This window comes from Bubalus bubalis, chromosome 13 (assembly GCF_019923935.1).
Source record: "Bubalus bubalis isolate 160015118507 breed Murrah chromosome 13, NDDB_SH_1, whole genome shotgun sequence".
NCBI lineage: Eukaryota > Metazoa > Chordata > Mammalia > Artiodactyla > Bovidae > Bubalus > Bubalus bubalis.
Genome location: NC_059169.1, coordinates 63445269 through 63465178, shown reverse-complemented (window position 1 = coordinate 63465178; position 19910 = coordinate 63445269). Strand labels below are relative to the sequence as shown.

General features: G+C 35.3%; 1 protein-coding gene across 9 annotated transcripts in view; it reads right to left on the bottom strand.

The window, feature by feature from the left end:
* Window positions 1–19910, bottom strand: part of NBEA (neurobeachin) — a 656478-nt gene that overhangs the window by 434123 nt on the left and 202445 nt on the right. For all 9 annotated transcript variants that reach the window (XM_025263201.3, XM_044927359.2, XM_025263205.3 and 6 more), the window contains 7 exons: window positions 13470–13578; window positions 11075–11156; window positions 10724–10847; window positions 9686–9878; window positions 6760–7770; window positions 4653–4870; window positions 2140–2293 (listed from right to left, as the gene is read on the bottom strand). In XM_025263201.3, coding sequence (XP_025118986.2) covers window positions 2140–2293; window positions 4653–4870; window positions 6760–7770; window positions 9686–9878; window positions 10724–10847; window positions 11075–11156; window positions 13470–13578 — 1891 coding nt within the window. The remainder of the gene's footprint in view (window positions 1–2139; window positions 2294–4652; window positions 4871–6759; window positions 7771–9685; window positions 9879–10723; window positions 10848–11074; window positions 11157–13469; window positions 13579–19910) is intronic.

The window sequence follows — 19910 nt, the reverse complement described above, 5'->3', positions numbered from 1 at the left end:
AAGTGGGATAAAAGGTTCTTGATATTTCTTTTAAGGAAGCAATTCATTCAAAGAATATAAAGTTAGCTATGTTGGAGAAGCAGGCACAGGTGCAATCAGTTAATCAGCCAAAATAGCAGAAATACAGAGACAGAGACAATGAAGAAAAGTTTCTACAACTGAATGAATTCCAAAGTCTATTAAAACAGTCTAAAGAAATAAGTACTGTAGTTTTAACTTCTGAACTATGGTAGTTATAACTGCACAGGTAATAATTTTGGAAGTCAAAATATCAGTATCTTTATTATACATTCATTATAAAATAAAAAATGAGCAAATTTTGGTAGTATATTATTTAATTCATAATGTTTATTAACACTTCATTCATTATTTTCTTTATCTTGATGGAGATCTTCTAGTTTATAAAACTCATAAATATTTCAAGTCTACAAAACTTTTCTTATCTACTGCTAATTTTATATAAAGATCACTTCTACAGAAGATTTTAAAACAGTATTATACTTTAAAGTAAATTTCAATATAACTTTTTAAAATTTCCTGATAACAATGATAATACATAAACATAAAAAAAGTATACGATGGAGAAAAATCCCAGGATGAAACATTAAGTCAATCTTCAATGGATAGAAGAGGCAAAAACCTCTTCCTGTCTCAATATTAGAATGTATTCTTAACATCACATGCAACTCTCAATTTACCAGAATTTGGTATAAGTTACGAGAGGAAATCAGAGATGAAAGAGAAGGGATGGTATGTTACAGGATACCTGCACCCTTCACACACCATCAGCTGTTTTTCTTCCTGATTTTGTTTCCTTGGTCAGCTGCTAATTTCATGAAGGCCCTAATTAGGACCTGTTCTGTTGCACTCCCTCCTGAACTAGCCTTCTTGCCTTTGGAGACTCTTGAATAAATTCATGGATGAAAGAGAAATATATGTGTGAGGCAGAAGTGTGCTGAGGATGTATACACTCTTTTGCTGCTAATATTTAAGTTTCAGTGCTGCTTCAGGGATGATGACAAAGGGAGAGTGAGAAAAAGTCATGTAGAAAAAGCTTGTTAATGATGAAATAAAACCAGACATCAGTTTGGAAACACTGCCTCAACAAGTAAAAGACATCCTAATAAAATGGCAAGTTTCTCTCTGGAAAAGTGATCTATTTTGGGCTTACAGATGAGTTTCCAATATGGCAGCAAGAACACAGTTATTAATATGAGAAGCATATTCTCGCCCATCTGATCAATTAGCTATGGCGCTTGTTTTTCATTACGTGAATCAGAGATATATTTTTAAATGAAAACTAAAACACTGAATTGTTTATCTATTATATGTTAAATGACATATAAATAACATTGAATATCTTTCAATTTATGTTAATAGATTCTGATGTCTTACAAAGAGAAAGTCTATATTTTTAAAAAATAAATGCTGAACCACAAAATCATGTCAGATAAAAATTCTAAAAGATGTCATATGACTAACATAAAGTTCTTTGAGATTTTTAAGAATTACCAAATTTTTCAAGTACAGAAATGTTATGACATTTATAGTTTTTCTATTTGAGGTACCTAAATTCTAAGTAAGAAACACTCTAAGAATTCATCTGATTCTCTTTTTGAAGCAAATTACTGGCTTCGAGATTAAATCTCAAAGAATAGAAATATAAAACTACTATAAATAGCTTAAAAATAATATTTTAAGCTAATCATATCAGACTGAATATCTAAAGATGACTTTTTCCTATTTTAGATTCATGACTCTGTTATATAATAAATATGTACTTGTATTCCAAAATTCAAGATTTACATAACAAGAATTTTAACAGTCTATTTTAATGTAGATTTGAAGAGATAAACAATATAGAGAAAATAAAGTTAAACCATTTATGGTTATAGCTCTTCCTAAGTTACATTCATCAAAATTATCAGATAAATATTTTCATAAATACACACAGCTGAAACCCAACACTGACAAAAGAAGTGAGAATATAAATGTATGTAATTTCAAATTATATGGTTAAAAATTTTTCTCAGGTGAACAAGTCTTGTTAAAATCCATGTTTATAGTACAGAACGCCACTGACATGCTCTGATAATGTAATTATAAAACATAACCACTAGATGGAGTCAAAGTACTTACAGTTGGTGATGTAGCAGCAGAAAGCAAAGGTAGGATTCCTCCACAAGCAATGATGATGTTGTCTACCATTTGGGAAATGAGGTGAATTGTGTTATGTACAAAAATAATATTTTCATTGCTATTGACAAAATCCATCACAGACTTTGTGGAATGGCTAAAATAGCAGAAAAACAAAACACAAACAAACATTTCTTTGGTTTAAGAATAAAAAGTTTACAACTTATTTTTAATGTCATTTTTAAAGTGAAAAATAAGAGCTAGGCAAATTTAAAATGGAGTTATTAGAAAAGAAAATAATTTACAACAATTTAGATGTCATATTACCAAAACCAGCATTCATCTCATCATGGATTTTTTGTGAGTCCAAGCATATTAACTTATTATTTTATTTCTACTTAAAACACTACAGTGTCCTAACTCGATTCAAAGACACATGACTAGGTCAATGAATTTGGCCGAAACATTTATTTTTGCCAAAAGCTAGTTGTTTGGTATTGAAAAGCAGAGGAAGTGGATAGTTAGCTGACAAATTGTTGTATCACCAGACCGCAGTTCCAGCTTTGACCAGACATATTGAAAACATATACTGCTAGTCACAGAAGTTACATGACAGGGTAGCATAAATGAGTCAGTAAAAATTCAAGTACTTACTGAATAAAAAATGGAAAAGACCTCAAAAGTCAGCAGTGCAGCTTTGCCATACAAAACATACAATTCTGATTCCCAGAAAAACACATGCACTGCTTCAGTTTGCTTGTAGATCAAGAATATGAACTATTCTCTAACAGAAAAAATTTTACTCCATGATCAAATTTAAGTCAATGATTCTAACCTTTTCTGAATTGCAAAACATCATCTATAATATCTTAGATCTCAGGATGATTTCTCATGTCCTAAAAACTAAAGTGCTATCTATCATTTAAACTTTTTAAAAATTTTGTTAAATTACACAAAATTATGTCTGGGGAATTTTATGAGGGTCCATGAAATAAAGCACTGAAAGACACACATAGATGTTAAGAGAAGGAAAGTTGAGTATCACTCACTCAGCGGCTACTAAAATATAACAGGTAGTAAATTACACAATGTCTCTCCACACATTGATACTCATGTTAATAGTAATGTATTTCACGGTATTCCAGTCTCCTTATTTACCATCCCCCTAGGTATCTTGGCATGTAACATTAGCAATGGAAAGACCATTGTTTCTACCACATAAGTAGACTAGGGACAAATTAACCAAATAAAATCAGAACTAAAAACTGTCTATGGCAGATGCTGATTTCTTCTGTAAAGTTATTTCTTTTTCCCTGCTAATGTGATCTAGATTTTGTTCTATTGCTGAGCTACATCAGGTATAGGAAAGATTGGTTTCACCACAGCTACTGTGTTTGTGGGCAGCTAAAAACACAGCTACTGTGTTTGTGGAGGCCAATCATTATAATCCCATTCCTGTCTTCTGGTAATTGACTTAGAGAAAGCATATGATCCAGCTGATATATGAGATATCAATACGGAATTTCATGAGGGGATTCACTTAGAAAAAGTAGAACAGAATAGGAGGAAGTGGAGGAGAAGAAAAAGGAGAGAGAGGAGGAGGAAAAAAGACACAAGGAAGGAGAATGGGGTGACAGCTGCAGCAGAAGAGTCCTGCCTTCTAGTTGAGGGAAGTTTCCTAGGTTGAATTGATTCTGGGAGCTGAAGCAACCACCTTGAATCTTCGAAGGATAACCAAGAAAAGCAAAGGAAGTTATTTGCGTGTTGAGAATATTGTGCCACTGATTTTTTGAATCGCTGACAGTAGGGTATTGCTATGTACAGCCATCCGTTTCCTAATTTATCTGCATGAACATATGACATTTCAAAACTGATTAATCTGTTGCATATGTGCTATTACAAAATAAAACTGGAAGTGAGGCAAGGTAATTTTAACATTCATGTAGGCTTTGTTTTCTTTTTTAGAATTTATTCAATTTATTTAAACTGAAAAACATAAAACAATTGAACTTTTTTATGTTGTTTTCTTTCAATGATTATACCTGAAATGATGTCCACTTACCACTTAAACAGTACAAGCTCTAAAAATGATGTCATAAGTGATTTTAAAATTTTAGCACTATGTGTTAAATCTTATTACCAAGAATAAATGTAGTATATGACATTAATTTTAACATTGAAAGATAAAAATGTAGAAATTTATCTGAACCGGTATGGAACCTTTTTTTGTTTCATCCTCTTTTGTATATAGAATAGGTGATGGCAGATGTCAAAGTTTTGCTTTTTAATCAATTTAAGCCTAAATTCTTGATTAGTTTTTAATGTGAACCACCCCAGGTCATAACTCTTATGAAAATATTTATGTTTCTACAGAAACTTCAGTGTTCTTTTTAATACATTTGTGAGATTTTTAATGATATAATTTACTTAATAATCAGGTAATTTCACTAATATAAAATAGTCATTTTTTTTCCCCACTGAAAGTAGTCTTATTTATAGAAAAGAAACATTTCTACCTCCTCCAAACATGTACATCTGTTTCTAACGCAAATAGCAAATCGGTGAGAAGTCGCTGGTGCATTGGAGACCATTTAAACTCAGGAATACGAAACATTGTAGTGCGTGGACCTGGGCTGAACTGGCGCCGCTGTTCCTCCGTCATTGGCATTCCTCGAAATCCTAAATCAACTCGGAGATCTCTGTCTTGTTGTGTGATAGACCGACCCTGAACAGCCTAGAGATGGAAAAGATGGACTTTTGTATCGTGCAAAAATGTCTGATTCCAAAATGAAAACAGTTAAGTATGGTTAAGTGAGCAAAGCTTTTGCATATGACTTTAATAGATTAGTATATCTGCTTTTATCATTCACCTGGTAATTGCTTGCACAGGAGCTTTTCTGACAAGAAAAGGATACTATTATTATTTTTATTCTATTATGTTTCAGAAACTAGGCAAGGCAATCCAATACTTAAGTTTAACATCAAATTTCACGCTGAAAACCAGGTCCTCTTTTGCCCTCTTTGAGTCTTTACATTAGACCACATTCCTTCTTTATGAAAGTGAGCAAATACTCAAAGTGAAAAATACTGGATATATATCATCAACTAATTATAATCAGAAATACAAGATTAAAAGAAATATTACTTAAACAGATTCAAGTTAACTTCAAAGTGAATTTCACTTACAATATTTCAACTGAGAAAAACAAATGCCTTTTATAATTTAGAAAACCAGACAAAGGTCTGTGAACTCAGAATGAAAACCAGGCAAGCCTAGTATTATTAAGCTCAGTAAACAATGTACCATGGTTTCCTTTATTTTAAACTTGGGCTTAATTTAGCATTTTCATTCCTCTGCTAATTATCACGGTAGCACAACTGCCACAAAAATAGAAACCGGCAGTATTTAACAGAAAATAAATAAAAATACCTTTTCCACATACAGAATATATTTTCAAAGATTTTTATTTGAATACAAAGACACTAGTGAGGTACAGTGTACTCTCTCTAACATAATGCTAATGGACACATGCTAAATTATTCTTTGATATTAAAAGGTGAATGGAAAACCCAGGCAACAGCAACAAAAACCAAGTCACTAAGGGTAAAAATTTCTTCAACTCTTAAACATAAGGTATTATTTAGTGGCAAGTATATACTCAAAGCTCAACAATTAAAATTCATATCAGAAAACATAATATGTTTCTAGCTTTAGTATGGTGAGGCCCAACTGCAGCACTAACATTTCCTCACTACCAAGCCTGAGAGTCTTTAATTTTCTCATACAAATCCCCATACATGTGGCTATAAGGAAAACTCTCACTGCTAATTGCAAATTTTCTCAGTCATGTTGTCTGCCTCACAGGGCTGCTGTGAGGATTAAATCTGAAAACATATGGCACAGTGCCTGGAACACAGTAGTGAAGTGCAAGTCGCTCAGTAGTGTCCGACGACTCTGTGACTCCATGGACTGTAGTCCGTGGAATTCTCCAGGCCAGAATACTAGAGTGGGTAGCCTTTCCCTTCTCCAGGGGATCTTCCCAAACCAGGATTCAAACCAGGTCTCCCGCATTGCAGGCTAATTCTTACCTGCTGAGCCACAAGGGAAGCCCAGAACATAGTAAGCACTTGATAAATAACAGTTCCCTTTTCCCTTTCCTGTTCATTTCATTAATTAGTTTAATATGGACTCCAAGTCCTCTTCTCTATAATTCATAGAACAGGGTTGGACTTGAAGCTTAAAAGGTTAAAATTAATCAAGTATTCAGAATTAAGATCTTGAGTACAAATGTGTAAAAGTAGTCACAGAGACAGAAAATATTCAAACTGGTAGAGACCTTAAAGGTCATGTTTCAATCTGGCACAAGCTCTTGTACTATATGAGAAAATTCAGGCCCAGAGAGGTTGAGCAAAGTTATACACACAGAACGTGGTAGAGGTGGATATCTGATTCAGATATTTTGAATTTATTTTATATGTAAACCCACACCACTCAATTCCATAAATTATTATTCTACCATAATTAAGTATAAACATGGTGTGACTGGTAAGAAATTACTCTGCTTTGGTGCTAACAACTCCGTATGTCTTCAATGAATTTTGAGCACATGAAGGGTAACTTACTTGCGTCGTGGTGGTGGTCTGGATTTTACGGATTTCCTTTCCTGACTCTTTGCCATCATCAGATCTCTCAGTGTCTGAAATTATACTTCCTGCATCAACATTTGGTACAATTTTGCTACCAGAAGATTCCATTTCCAGGGTTGTAGCGGTCATTTCAGCATATTCTAACCCTTTAGATGATGATGCTAAGTCTCTGTCAGAAATACTGCTCATTCCATCTGAAGTTGTATGGATTTTGAACTCTTTTTCTTCTATTATACTTGATGTACAAGTCAAGTCAACACTACCAGTCATGTGAGCAAGCAATCCAAGATCATCACCAAGATGTACTTGAGTGTCCTGAATATTTGGAATAATGTGATTGCTAGAAAGTTCAGGAAGGAGTTTCTCCTCCTGCTTGGGTATTTTATCAAAGAGAAATGATGTGCTACTGTTGGGAAGTTCATCCTTCTCATCCGCTAATGTTATCAATGGACCGTTATCCTTTTCTTCATTTTTTTTAATAATACCAACACTTCCATGTACATTGTTCTGGAGTTTCTCAACAGCAGCACTATACACATTATCCAACAAAGACTCAACCTCCACAAGAGCACCATTCTCTCCACCTACTAAAGTCTCTGGTGATAAATCCATATCATCAAGCTTCACTTCTGTTGCTTCCACTTTCTCTGCTTTTATGTCAACTAAAAGATCATGTACTTCCACATGCACACCACTTCCTGGTCTATCTGAATTTCCAAGAATATCATCGGGCACTTTTGTTGACATGAGCAAGTCTCTCGTGTCTGTGCTGACAGGGTAATCTGTCTCACTTTCTGGGCTCTGGCTTTGTGAGAGGTCCTCTATCTCTCGAATTTCCATTCCACCTTTTGCTCCTGTTGTCTGTGATGAGAGACCAGAGATGGTGCTCACATTTCCCTTCTTTCCCTTTTTAATATTTTCCTCCTCTTGTCTCTGATATTCTTCATACATTTTGGCTAGGTATTCCTTATGTGCTTCATAAGTGACCTTAGAAATGGGTAAAGAAAACACTTAAAGGCATTTTTGTATATGTTAAAAGAAAAAAAAAGATATAAACTTATGATAATAGCAAAAATGGTATCAATAATTTTAAGGTATCAAATATATATTAATAACCCTAAGACAAATGCTTAACTTCATCAAATAATTAGAATATCATCAAAATAGTCATATATGATTTATTACATGATTTGTCAACGCACAGGTAAACTAGCATTAAAGATTTAAATAAAATGATATCTTTAAGTGAAGTATTTCAATGTTACCCCAGTTAATATGCCAGCTGAACTCCTACATATTTTGTTTATTTGAGCTAAAACAGAACTGGCTAATAATACACAATATCCAAAGTACCATGGTGTGTGAGTATGTGTGAGTGTGTGTGTGTTTTAGTCACTCAGTCATGTCCAACTCTTTGCAGCCCCATGGACTGCAGCTCGCCAGGCTCCTCTGTCCATGGGATTTCCCAGGCAAGAACACTGGAGTGGGTTTCCATTTCCTTCTCCAGGGGATCTTTCCCACCCAAGGATCAAACCCAGGTCTCCTTCACTGCAGGCAGATTCTTTACTATCTGAGCCATCAGGGAAGCCCCAAAGTACTATTACTACATCAATATTCACCGTATATTTAAAAAAGAAAAAAAAGTGTGTCTATTGCAACAAGTGAGGTCAAAAAAATAACACATATTTATAAATATATATATAGTTATAAAATGTTAAAACAGTGTATCTTTATAAAGACTACTTTAATTTGTTACTTTATATAGTCTTGTTTAGGAATAATCAGTACACCGTGTAGCTAGAAATAATATATATTTCTCACACAAAGACTTGCAATGAGTTTCCCCATAAAACACTAATATCAAACTTATTAATGCAATGATAAAAATGAGGTGCTGATATATTATACAATATAAATTTATAACAGAAATAAAGGTCTTTAAAATTTTTAATGTTTAAAATCCTGTAGACACATATGATGATAATTTATATTTAAAATGACCGTATAATAGAAATAAGGTTGAGATCTTGCTTTGAGGATTACCTTAATATAAAACCCCTTTATTTTACAGAAAAAAAATCAAGTCCCCAAAGTAGGGCTTAGCAAACTATGGCCCATGAATCAAATCTGCTTATTTCCTGTTTGGAATACAGCCATGTTCAAACTTTATACATTGTCTATGGTTATTTTCACAATGCATGACAGAGTTGAGTAGTTGTTATTAGAGGGTGAACAGCCAACAAAGCCTAATAACCATTGTGCAAAGGGATTAAATGAGTTTCCTAATGCCACAAAATTGAACTGTGGCAGAGATTGGATCAAAAGCCAACTTCTGACACCTATGCTTTTCCTATGACACCACCACATGATGAGAAATCTTAACTGAACTTCTGTACTCTAATATGTACATATTCTAAATTTTAATTCACTACTTCCTTTTCCCCCAAATCAGACAATATTTAAAATATAAACAAACACTGATTCTTAGGATTAAAAATAAAGATTATGCAATTAAGAACAACACTAAACTTAAGTACTTTAAATGTATTTATTATTCACTTAAAAACAATTTCCAATTTAGAAAGGCTTAAAAAGTATATATCAGACTCTATTTCATGCAACATTCTTATAAGACCCAGTACAGATGTTTGATTTAAAAGATTCAGACATACGTTCCCAGATATCCTAAAAAACATATGTGGGGGTCACATCTAGAGTGTAAAATTTAATTATAACAGGACCCTAAAATACAGAGAGAAACAGAAACAGAGCAGAAAGAAAATTGTGATAAAGGAATCAGCTATAATGCAAGATGCCCACAAGATGGCGCCAAGAGAGTGTTTACAGACATTTAATACACAGCTGAAATCCTGGTGATGTAAAATGTTAAATCCCTTGTTACCTTGGAATGGGCTATTGAGAGTGTATCCACCCAGACTCTCCAGCCTCCCCATTCATATTTTATGGCATGATACAAAAGAATCCGGAAGATATTGTAGACCATCTCTGTGATCTTCTGTTCCTCAGAATTTTTAGGATTGATATAGCCAAGAGAAAACATCCAATCTTGCCACACTGAACACTGCAATAAGCATCTTGTGGAGGGGGGAGAGAAACTCATTAAAAATTCTTAGATTATATTAGAATTTACTATTTGAGATAAATAGAAAAAATATGATCTGACTTAGGTAAATCAAAGTATACAGTTATTCTGCACATTTAATATTCTACCCTGGAATGACTTTCTCCATTTTTCTACCTAGATAAATCCATACTATAATTTAAAATTGCTTTCCCAACTCTTCCAGTTAGATTAGTTATTGCTTCCCTACTCCCTCATCACATGTAGTACTCACAATGCACTTAACACATTATAAATTAATCATCATTTCACTGTTATCTTTCCCACTAAACTGTACCAAATAAGATGTACACCAAGACAACCTGTGCGGCACAGTGCTTTATATACGGCAGACATTCAATCAATATTTGTTAAATTTAACTCATGCAGGAACCGTGGTTCCAAACTGTACCCCATGTCCTAGCCAACCAATTTAAAAATACATGACAATAATCAGTTATCAGACCACCTTAAGAAAAGCACAGATGATCTGAGTAAATCCAACATAATTTCATTTCAAGTATTGTTGGTGGTAGACAATGACCAGGAAAAGGAATTGTACATTTTAAATAAGGGGTTTGGTGTATGTATATTCATATATACAATTAAAATATATTACCCATAAAGTTAAATAAAATTATATAAAAATAAATAAAAGTATGCAAACTATATCAAAGAGACATAAATGCCTTTTCTAATGATTAAAAGCATTAGCAATATAGGATATGTAAATTTTTTCTTTGCAAGATACTGAAAATAATGGAGAGAAAATAAGATTAGTTATGGGATAAAGCTTTGTTTTGTATTCAAACTACTCACCTTCTATTTTCTCGGCTGTTACTAAAAAGTTTTATCATATCAGATAAAAATAAACGGCGAACTTCCATGAGTTCTGCACTTGGTGTAGAGTTTTTCAACAAAGTTGCCACCACTTTAAGAATCACTGAAAACAAATAAAAGTTACAGTAAAGATTTATAACTGCATCATATTTTCTGCTCCAATAGTATTCACTGATTTTCAACTAAATGCTTAGCATGATGGTAGGCGAGTTGTAAATGCCGTAAGTTAAACTATAAATACCATACTGACTCAGGTGGTTGGGAAAAGTTTTGATTTAGTTTCACATGTTACCATGTTACTACTGCATTAAAGAATTGCTTTTTGCTCACTTGGATTCTGAATTTTCACTGTAGAATCTGGCTCTGGATGTGGTTTGTGTACAACTTGAGTACATACTTGCTCTGTCAAAATCTGAAAGACAGAAATTGAATTTCATTTAGAAAATAAATTCATAATTGCAAATTATAGATATACAAAGAATCTGCAAAAAATGTCTATTTGTTCAAATCAAAAGAAATACATCTTTTAAAGGGTCTTCCAGTAAATTCCACATACTTCTAAACTCTTTTAACTCTACAGTCTTCAAATTTTGTTTGTTACAGATACAGACAAAACTAAAGCCAGTATCTATAGAAGGAGATTCATTAGGAATTCCAAGAACAAATTCTGTTTGAAATCACTTTTCAGTGCACATCTTTATAACGTTTAAATTGGGGACTGTAAACATTTGGCTGTTGTCATTAAAAAAAAAAAAAACAACTTAGAAAATCAGTAAATAAGAAAATAATGTCTGAGTCTGGATCCCAACTTCAAATGAAGAAAGATAAAGAAAAAATCTTTATAAAAAATGTGGCTCATTGTCATTAACCAAGGAGGTGTTTTTTTTTTGTTTTTTTGTTTTTTTTTCAGTTTTAATTAATTTATTTATCTTTGGCTGCGCTGGGTGTTTGTTGCTGCACGTGGGCTTTCTCTAGTTGCGGTAAGCAGGGGCTACTCTTCATTGTGGGGCGTGGGCTTCTCATTCCGGTGCTTCTTTTGTTACAGAGCATTGGCTCTGGGTGCCCAGACTTCAGGAGTTGTAGCCCATGGGCCCTAGAGTGTAGGCTCAGGAGCTGTGGGGCATGGGCTTAGATCTTCTAGGACCAGGGATTGAACCCATGTCCCTGGCATTGTAAGGTGATTCTTAACTACTGACCACCAGGGAAATCCCCCAATGAGTTTTTTTTTTTGTTAAACTTCTTTTACGTAACAAGAAATTACCAAAGTTAACCATATAAAGGAAAAGACAGAATTCTAAAACATTTACTGACTTTTCTACTAGCACCCAAGCTCTGTGAGTGCAGGATTCCTATACATCCTTTTCACTGCTACATTCCTAGCAATTAGCAAACTGCCTAACACACACTGCCCATAGTCAGTAAACATCTGTCACAGTAAAGAATGAATAATCATATATAAATTATGGATATATGATTTTTCACTATATTTTAGGCTATACCCTATGTTTACCTCTTTTCTTACATATATTAAAAAACCCAGTAAATTATATTTAATAAGGATATCACTTTATATTATGACTTAATTTCATGACTTAGGTTAACACACTGAGTTTTGAATGAAACTTTTTAAAATAGTTCAACATAAAGTAATATAGAAAACTTTGAGGAAACTATACAAGTTACTTGAGAGCTTAGTTATACATCAGATCAGATCAGATCAGTCGCTCAGTCGTGTCCGACTCTTTGTGACCCCATGAATCGCAGTACACCAGGTCTCCCTGTCCATCACCAACTCCTGGAGTTCACTGAGACTCACGTCCATCGAGTCAGTGATGCCATCCAGCCATCTAATCCTCTGTCGTCCCCTTCTCTTCCTGCCCCCAATCCCTCCCAGCATCAGAGTCTTTTCCAATGAGTCAACTCTTCGCATGAGGTAGCCCAAGTACTGGAGTTTCAGCTTTAGCATCATTCCTTCCAAAGAAATCCCAGGGCTGATCTCCTTCAGAATGGACTGGTTGGATCTCCTTACAGTCCCAGGGACTCTCAAGAGTCTTCCCCAACACCACAGTTCAAAAGCATCAATTCTTCGGCACTCAGCCTTCTTCACAGTCCAACTCTCACATCCATACATGACCACAGGAAAAACCACAGCCTTGACCAGACGAACCTTTGTTGGCAAAGTAATGTCTCTGCTTTTGAATATAGCTACTTATAAAAGTTGGGGATGGAGAGTAAAACAATCAAGAGACAGGGATGGATGGCCCTTTCAGATCAGAAAAAGATCATGACATCCAGCAGTGGCATTTTTCCTACATTTCTGCTCAGACTTAAAAATAACAAAAAAGAAGATAGGATGTTTACTTAAGTGTACTAGTTACTTAATGTGTATCAAAAAGGTACTGACTGAAAATTAAAAATAACCTACTGTTATTAAAATAATAAATACAGGGCACAAGCATCCCTCTTCACTCCCATACTTTTATTGAAACAAACATTTTGCTGTTTAAATACTCAAAGAAAAGGCCTAGGCGCAACATAGGAAGACTGCCAAATAATTGTACGTGGATACGTTTTAAAACAAAGTTTTTAAAATGTAACTATGCGTTCACTATTTTTTAAGAATTACTACCTTTTTAGATTAAATGACCAACTATTATTTGAATCACATAGAAGAGTTTCCACTCCATACGTTTAAAATTCTCATCACACATTTAAAAACTTTTACCTCATAAAGTGTGTTGTATGTGGTCACAGTCACAGTGTTTGTGTGCAACATCAGCCTTTCTCCAAGAAGAGTGAAAAGGCTGTGGGTATGCATGATTTCAACTTTTCTTCTGAAGAAAAAGGGAGAAAAACATAATACTATTAAACACACAGGATTTTATAACCATATGACTTTAGGATAAGTAGTAAAATCTATAAGCAGATACAGAATTACAGAAGTAGTTATGTTTACTAACTTTCATCTTCTAAAATAAATGACAGTTTATAGCATAGCTGCCTTCTAAATTACCAAGACTGCTACTTAAACACTTCTCAAAACATCTGCACAAACTGAAATGTTAGGTATACAAATTACAAAATATTATATAAATGTTGACAGCTGTAATTTTCAAATTTCTAATAACTATTTAGGAGTTATTGTATTATGCTAAATTATTGGTTTCCCTTAACACACAGAGCACAAATTTTTCAAAACCTTTCTGTCCAAATTCTATGAAATAATCTATGTAAAAATTTAATAATAAAAATTTTAAATTATGGTTAAAAATGAATACAAAGCAAAGTAATTTTGCAGAAGTAAAGGAAACTCAATACTGCTTGTATTTGTGGCTCATTTAACTGCTCCTCCCACAAATCCATACCTAGAATTTTTGTTGTTGCTCAGTTGCTAAGTTGTGTCCAGCTCTTTGTAACCCCATGGACTGCAGCACAGCTCTATTAGAGATCTCCTGGAACATTTTCTCACCTCTCATTCACATCACTTTCTTACAGGTCTGGATCTGGATCTTTTTGGCTTTCAACCCTCCGTATTTCATTTCTTACATTGATTTTCCTTGTTGTTTGGATTTGGCAACTATGACATAAACTGACTAGATAATCACCAAACTTTTGTTCCTTTTTTCCTGAGCCCATAGCTGTACTGTAATTCTAGTCTCTAGTGCAGCTAGGTGTGGCCACTAAACTGAGTTCTAGTCAATGGAATTTGAGCAGAAAGTTTGTGGGTCAATTTTAGGTCTAGCCCACAGAAAAAAACTCTTCCCCATAGAAGCAACACAGAAGCTTTATGATAAGGATGAAGAGGTACCAGATGAAAAGAGCATCGCTTGAAGAAATCACCTACTAGGATACCCACTAGGCTCTTAAGTGAATAAAAAAGAAACAACTAGTGTGGTAAGTTACTAAAACTTCACTGTCTGTAACAGGAGCTTTCGCCATCTTAACTAATATAGAAATCAAATAATGAACCATTTATCTGGACATCACTCACCAGGAAATCCTCTTTTCCATTAGCCTTCTAACTCTACAATACACAAAAGAGGTAGGACAGCTGATCCCCTCACCCAATCCTCCTCAGTCCAGACAGCAGAATTACCTAAACCCAAGAGGCAGCTAGGGCAAGTGTCCAACGGCTATGTTTGCAAAACAAATAAGACTGACAAGTCAAATGGTTATATGTATGTCACGACAGACGGATATTACAGGATTACCAAGGGGGAAGACTTTGGTCTCGTCCAACTCAAGCCACACCTAAGGAAAGGAAGTCAGGCACTTTCATTTGTTCCCGGTCAGGAAAACACAAATGCCAATATATATCCCTTGATATATCTTTTTGATACACAGAACTAGTTAAATTAGGCTATCTGAAATTTAGGGCAATCTCTTAACTGTGACACTACAATTTCAACTACTAAAGAAATGCATGCTCTCTTGATTATCTCCTACAGTGTAAATGCTTATTCAGGAGCTTAATTCCAGTTCTTGGGGGGACTTGAAGAATGTTGTGTTTATACCAGGGAAGAGATGAAGCAACTTCCTATTGCAGTTTCCTTTAAAACAATGCTCACCAATAAATGCTGCTGCACAGCAGTCAAGATAAAGCCAAAAATGGCATTCATCATTTCAGGCATAAAGCGGGTGCACTGGCCCTGTCAATCACATGATTTTGTTTCCCACAGGACATCTAATGAAAGACCCAACTCTATGCATTCAGTTCATCAGCAATACATGAGGACTGCATTGTGGTTTTGCTTTTATTCAAACCAAATTATCTTCTATTTTTCATTGTGATTTCAAGTGTGGTATTTATTTCATCTAGCAATTTCACAAAACTTGTGATGAAAATATTTTCTTGTGGTAAAATCTATGCTCTTAGAAACTTTCAAATATACAATAAAGTATTGTTAACTATAGTGACCATACTGTACACTTCATCCCCAGACCTCATTTATCTTACAATTGGAAGCTTGTACCTTTTGACCTCATCCACTCCTTTCTCCTAGTCTCTACCCTGCAGGCTGTGGGAAGCGCCCCATTTGTTGTCGATTTCTATGAGTTTGGTTTCTACAGATTCCACATACGACTGAGATGACAGAGTATTTGTCTTTCTCTGTCTGACTTATTTCACTTAGTATAGAGCCCTCAAGATCCATCCAAGTTGTGCCATATGACAGGATAGCCTTATTTTTATGCTTGGGTAATATTCCACTTTATAAATAAAAAAACAGGGAAATCTACAGCCTAGCTGTCCACATTTTCTTTATCTATTCTCCCACAGATGAACATTTAGGTTGTTTCCATGTCCTGGCTATTTGCAAGTAATGCTGTAATGAACATGAGGGTACAGAAATCTCTTTGAGATTCTGATTTTAATCCCATTGTATATAGACTCCCAGAAGTGACATCATTCGACCATACAACAGTTCTACTTTTAATTTTTTGAAGAATCTCCATAATGTTTTCCATAGTGGATGCACCGATTTATATTCACACCAACAGTGCACATGGACTGTTTTCTTTGTGTCTCTTACCTTTTTGATAACAGTCATTCTAACAGGTATGGCTTAGATTTACATTAGGGATACTGAGCACATTTTCCTGTACCTGTTGTAGGTCTTCCTTGGGAAAATGTCTATTCACATCTTCTATTTCTAAATTGGGTTGTTTGCTCCTAAGTTTATCAAGTATTTATATATTTTATATATTAATATCTTATCAGTGATATGATTTGCATATATTTCTCCCATTCAGTAGGTTTCTTTTTCATATTGTTGATTTTCCTTTGCTAGACAGAAATTTTTTAGATTGATATAATTGATTATTTTTGCTTTTGTTGTCAAATCCATAAAACCACTGCCAAGACTTACATCAAAGAGCTTACCTCCTATGTTTTTTGGTGTAATGCTCAAGTCTTTAATCCATTTTGAGTTATTTTTTATTTTTCGAGATAATTTTTACTTAATGCATAAGACAGAATTCCAGTTTCATCCTTTGGCATTTGGTTGTACAGTTTTCATGAATCTCTGCCCATAGTTCATCAGGCACTCTATCAGATCTAGTCCCTTAAACCTATTTCTCACTTTCTCTGTATAATCATAAGGGATTTGATTTAGATCATAACTAAATGGTCTAGTAGTTTTCCCTACTTTCTTCAATTTAAGTCTGAATTTGGCAATAAGGAGTTCATGATCTGAGCCACAGTCAGCTTCCAGTCTTGTTTTTGCTGACTGTATAGAGCTTCTCCAACTCTGGCTGCAAAGAATATAATCAATCTGATTTCAGTGTTGGCCATTTGGTGATGTCCATGTGTAGAGGCTTCTCTTGTGTTGCAGGAAGAGGGTGTTGATCAAGACTATCCCCAAGAAAAAGAAAGGCAAAAAATCAAAATGGCTGTCTGAGGAGGCCTTACAAATAGCTGGGAAAAGAAAAGTGAAAAGCAAAGGAGAAAAGGAAAGATATAACCATTTGAATGCAGAGTTCCAAAGAATAGCAAAGAGAGATAAGAAAGCCTTCCTCAGTGATCAGTGCAAAGAAACAGAGGAAAACAATAGAAGGGAAAGACTAGAGATCTCTTCAAGAAAATTAGAGATACCAAGGGAACATTTCATGCAAAGATGGGCTTGATAAAAGACAAATATGGTACGGACCTAACAGAAGCAGAAGATACTAAGAAGAGGTGGCAAGAATACACAGAAGAACTGCACAAGAAAGATCTTCACAACCAAGATAATCAAGATGGTGTGATCACTCACCTAGAGCCAGACATCCTGGAATGAGAAGTCAAGTAGTCTTTAGGAAGCATTGCTACGAACAAAGCTAGTGGAGGTGATGGAATTCCAGTTGAGCTATTTCAAATCCTAAAATATGATGCTGTGGAAGTGCTGCATTCCATATGCCAGCAAATTTGGAAAACTCAGCAGTGGCCAAGGTCAGTGCAAAAGGTCAGTTTTCATTCCAATCCCAAAGAAAGGCAATGCCAAAGAATGCTCAAACTACCGAACAATTGCATTCATCTCACACGATAGCAAAGTAATGCTCAAATTTCTCCAAGCCAGGCTTCAGCAATGCATGAACCGTGAACTTCCAGATGTTCAAGGTGGTTTTAGAAAAGGCAGAGGAACCAGAGATCAAACAGCCAACATCCACTGGATCATGGAAAAACGAAGAGAGTTCCAGAAAAACATCTATTTCTGCTTTATTGACTATGCCAAAGCCTTTGACTGTGTGGATCACAATAAACTGTGGAAAATTCTGAAAGACATGGGGATACCAGACCACCTGACCTGCCTCTTGAGAAATCTGTACTTAGGTCAAAAAGCAACAGTTAGAACTGGATGTGGAACAATGGACTGGTTCCAAATAGGAAAAGGAGTACGTCAAGGCTGTATATTGTCACTCTGCTTATTTAACTTCTTATTTAACATCATGAGCAACACCAGGCTGAAAGAAGCACAAGCTGAATCAAGATTGCCGGGAGAAATATCAATAACCTCAGATATGCAGATGACACCCTTATGGCAGAAAGTGAAAAAGAACTAAAGAGCCTCTTAATGAAAGTGAAAGAGGAGAATGAAAAAGTTGGCTTAAAACTCAACATTCAAAAAACTAAGATCATGGCGTCTGGTCCCATCACTTCATGGCAAATAGATGGGGAACAGTGGAAACAGTGCCTTACTTTATTTTGGGGGGGCTCCAAAATCACTGCAGATGGTGACTGTAGCCATGAAATTAAAAGACATTTACTCCTTGGAAGGAAAGTTATGACCAACCTAGACAGCATACTCAAAAGAGACGTTACTTTGCCAACAAAAGTCTGTCTAGTCAAGGATCCAGTTTTTCCAGTAGTCATGTATGGATGTGAGAGTTGGACTATAAAGAAAGCTGAGTGCCAAAGAATTGATGCTTTTGAACTGTGGTGTTGGAGAAGACTCTTGAGAGTCCCTTGGACTGCAAGGAGATGAAACCAGTCAATCCTAAAGGAGATCAGTCCTGAATATTCATTGGAAGGACTGATGTTGAAGCTGAAACTCTAATACTTTGGCCACCTGATGCAAAGAGTTGACTTACTTGAAAAGATTCTGAGGCTGGGAAAGATGGAAAGAAGGCAGGAGGAGAAGGGGACGACAGAGGATGAGATGCTTGGATGGCATCACCAACTCAATGGACATGCGTTTGAGGAAACTCCAGGAGTTGCTGATGGACAGGGAGGCCTGGCGTGCTGCAGTCCATGGGGTCGCAAAGAGTCAGTCACAACCAAGCGACTGAACTGAACTGAACATGGTCCAGTTTTCCCATCATTTACACCAGAGATTATTTTTTCCTCGTTGTTATGTCTTGGCTTCTTCGTCAAGAAGTACTAGTGATGTATGTCAGCTGTATTTCTGGACTATTTGTTCCTTTGACTTATGTGTCTGTTTTTATGCTAAGACTATATGGTTTTGAATCGGAGAAGGCAATGGCACCCCACTCCAGTACTCTTGCTTGGAAAATCCCATGGACGGAGGAGCCTGTTAGGCTGCAAACCATGGGGTCGCTAAGAGTCAGACACGACTGAGCGACTTCACTTTCACTTTTTGCTTTCATGCATTGGAGAAGGAAATGGCAACCCACTCCAGTGTTCTTGCCTGGAGAATCCCAGGGACGGGAGAGCCTTGTGGGCTGCCATCTGTGGGGTCGCACAGAGTCGGACACGACTGAAGTGACTTAGCATAGCATACGGTTTTGAAAACTGTAAGTTTGGATTATAATCTAAAATCGGGAAATGTGATGCCTTCAGCTTTGCTCTTTCTCAAGAGTGCTTCAGTTATTCAGTGTCTTCTGTGGTTCCATAAACATTTTAGAATTGTTTGTCTTTATCTGTAAGGAAATGCCACTGTCATTTTCATAGCAATTGCATTCAATCTGTAGATCACTTTGGGTAGTATGGGCATTTTAACAAAATTGATTCATCCAAACCATGAGCATGTATATCTTTACCTTTGTCTGTGTCTTCAACTTTTTTTTTTCCTTATCAATGTCATAGTTTTCAGTACACAGATCTTTCAATTTCCTTGGTTAAACTTATCCCTAGGTATTTTATTCTATGAAATCTTTCATGCTTTCTATACACACTTAGCCTCCTTTCCTATTTGTCATCTTTGTTTCTAGGTGCTCCTTACACATATTT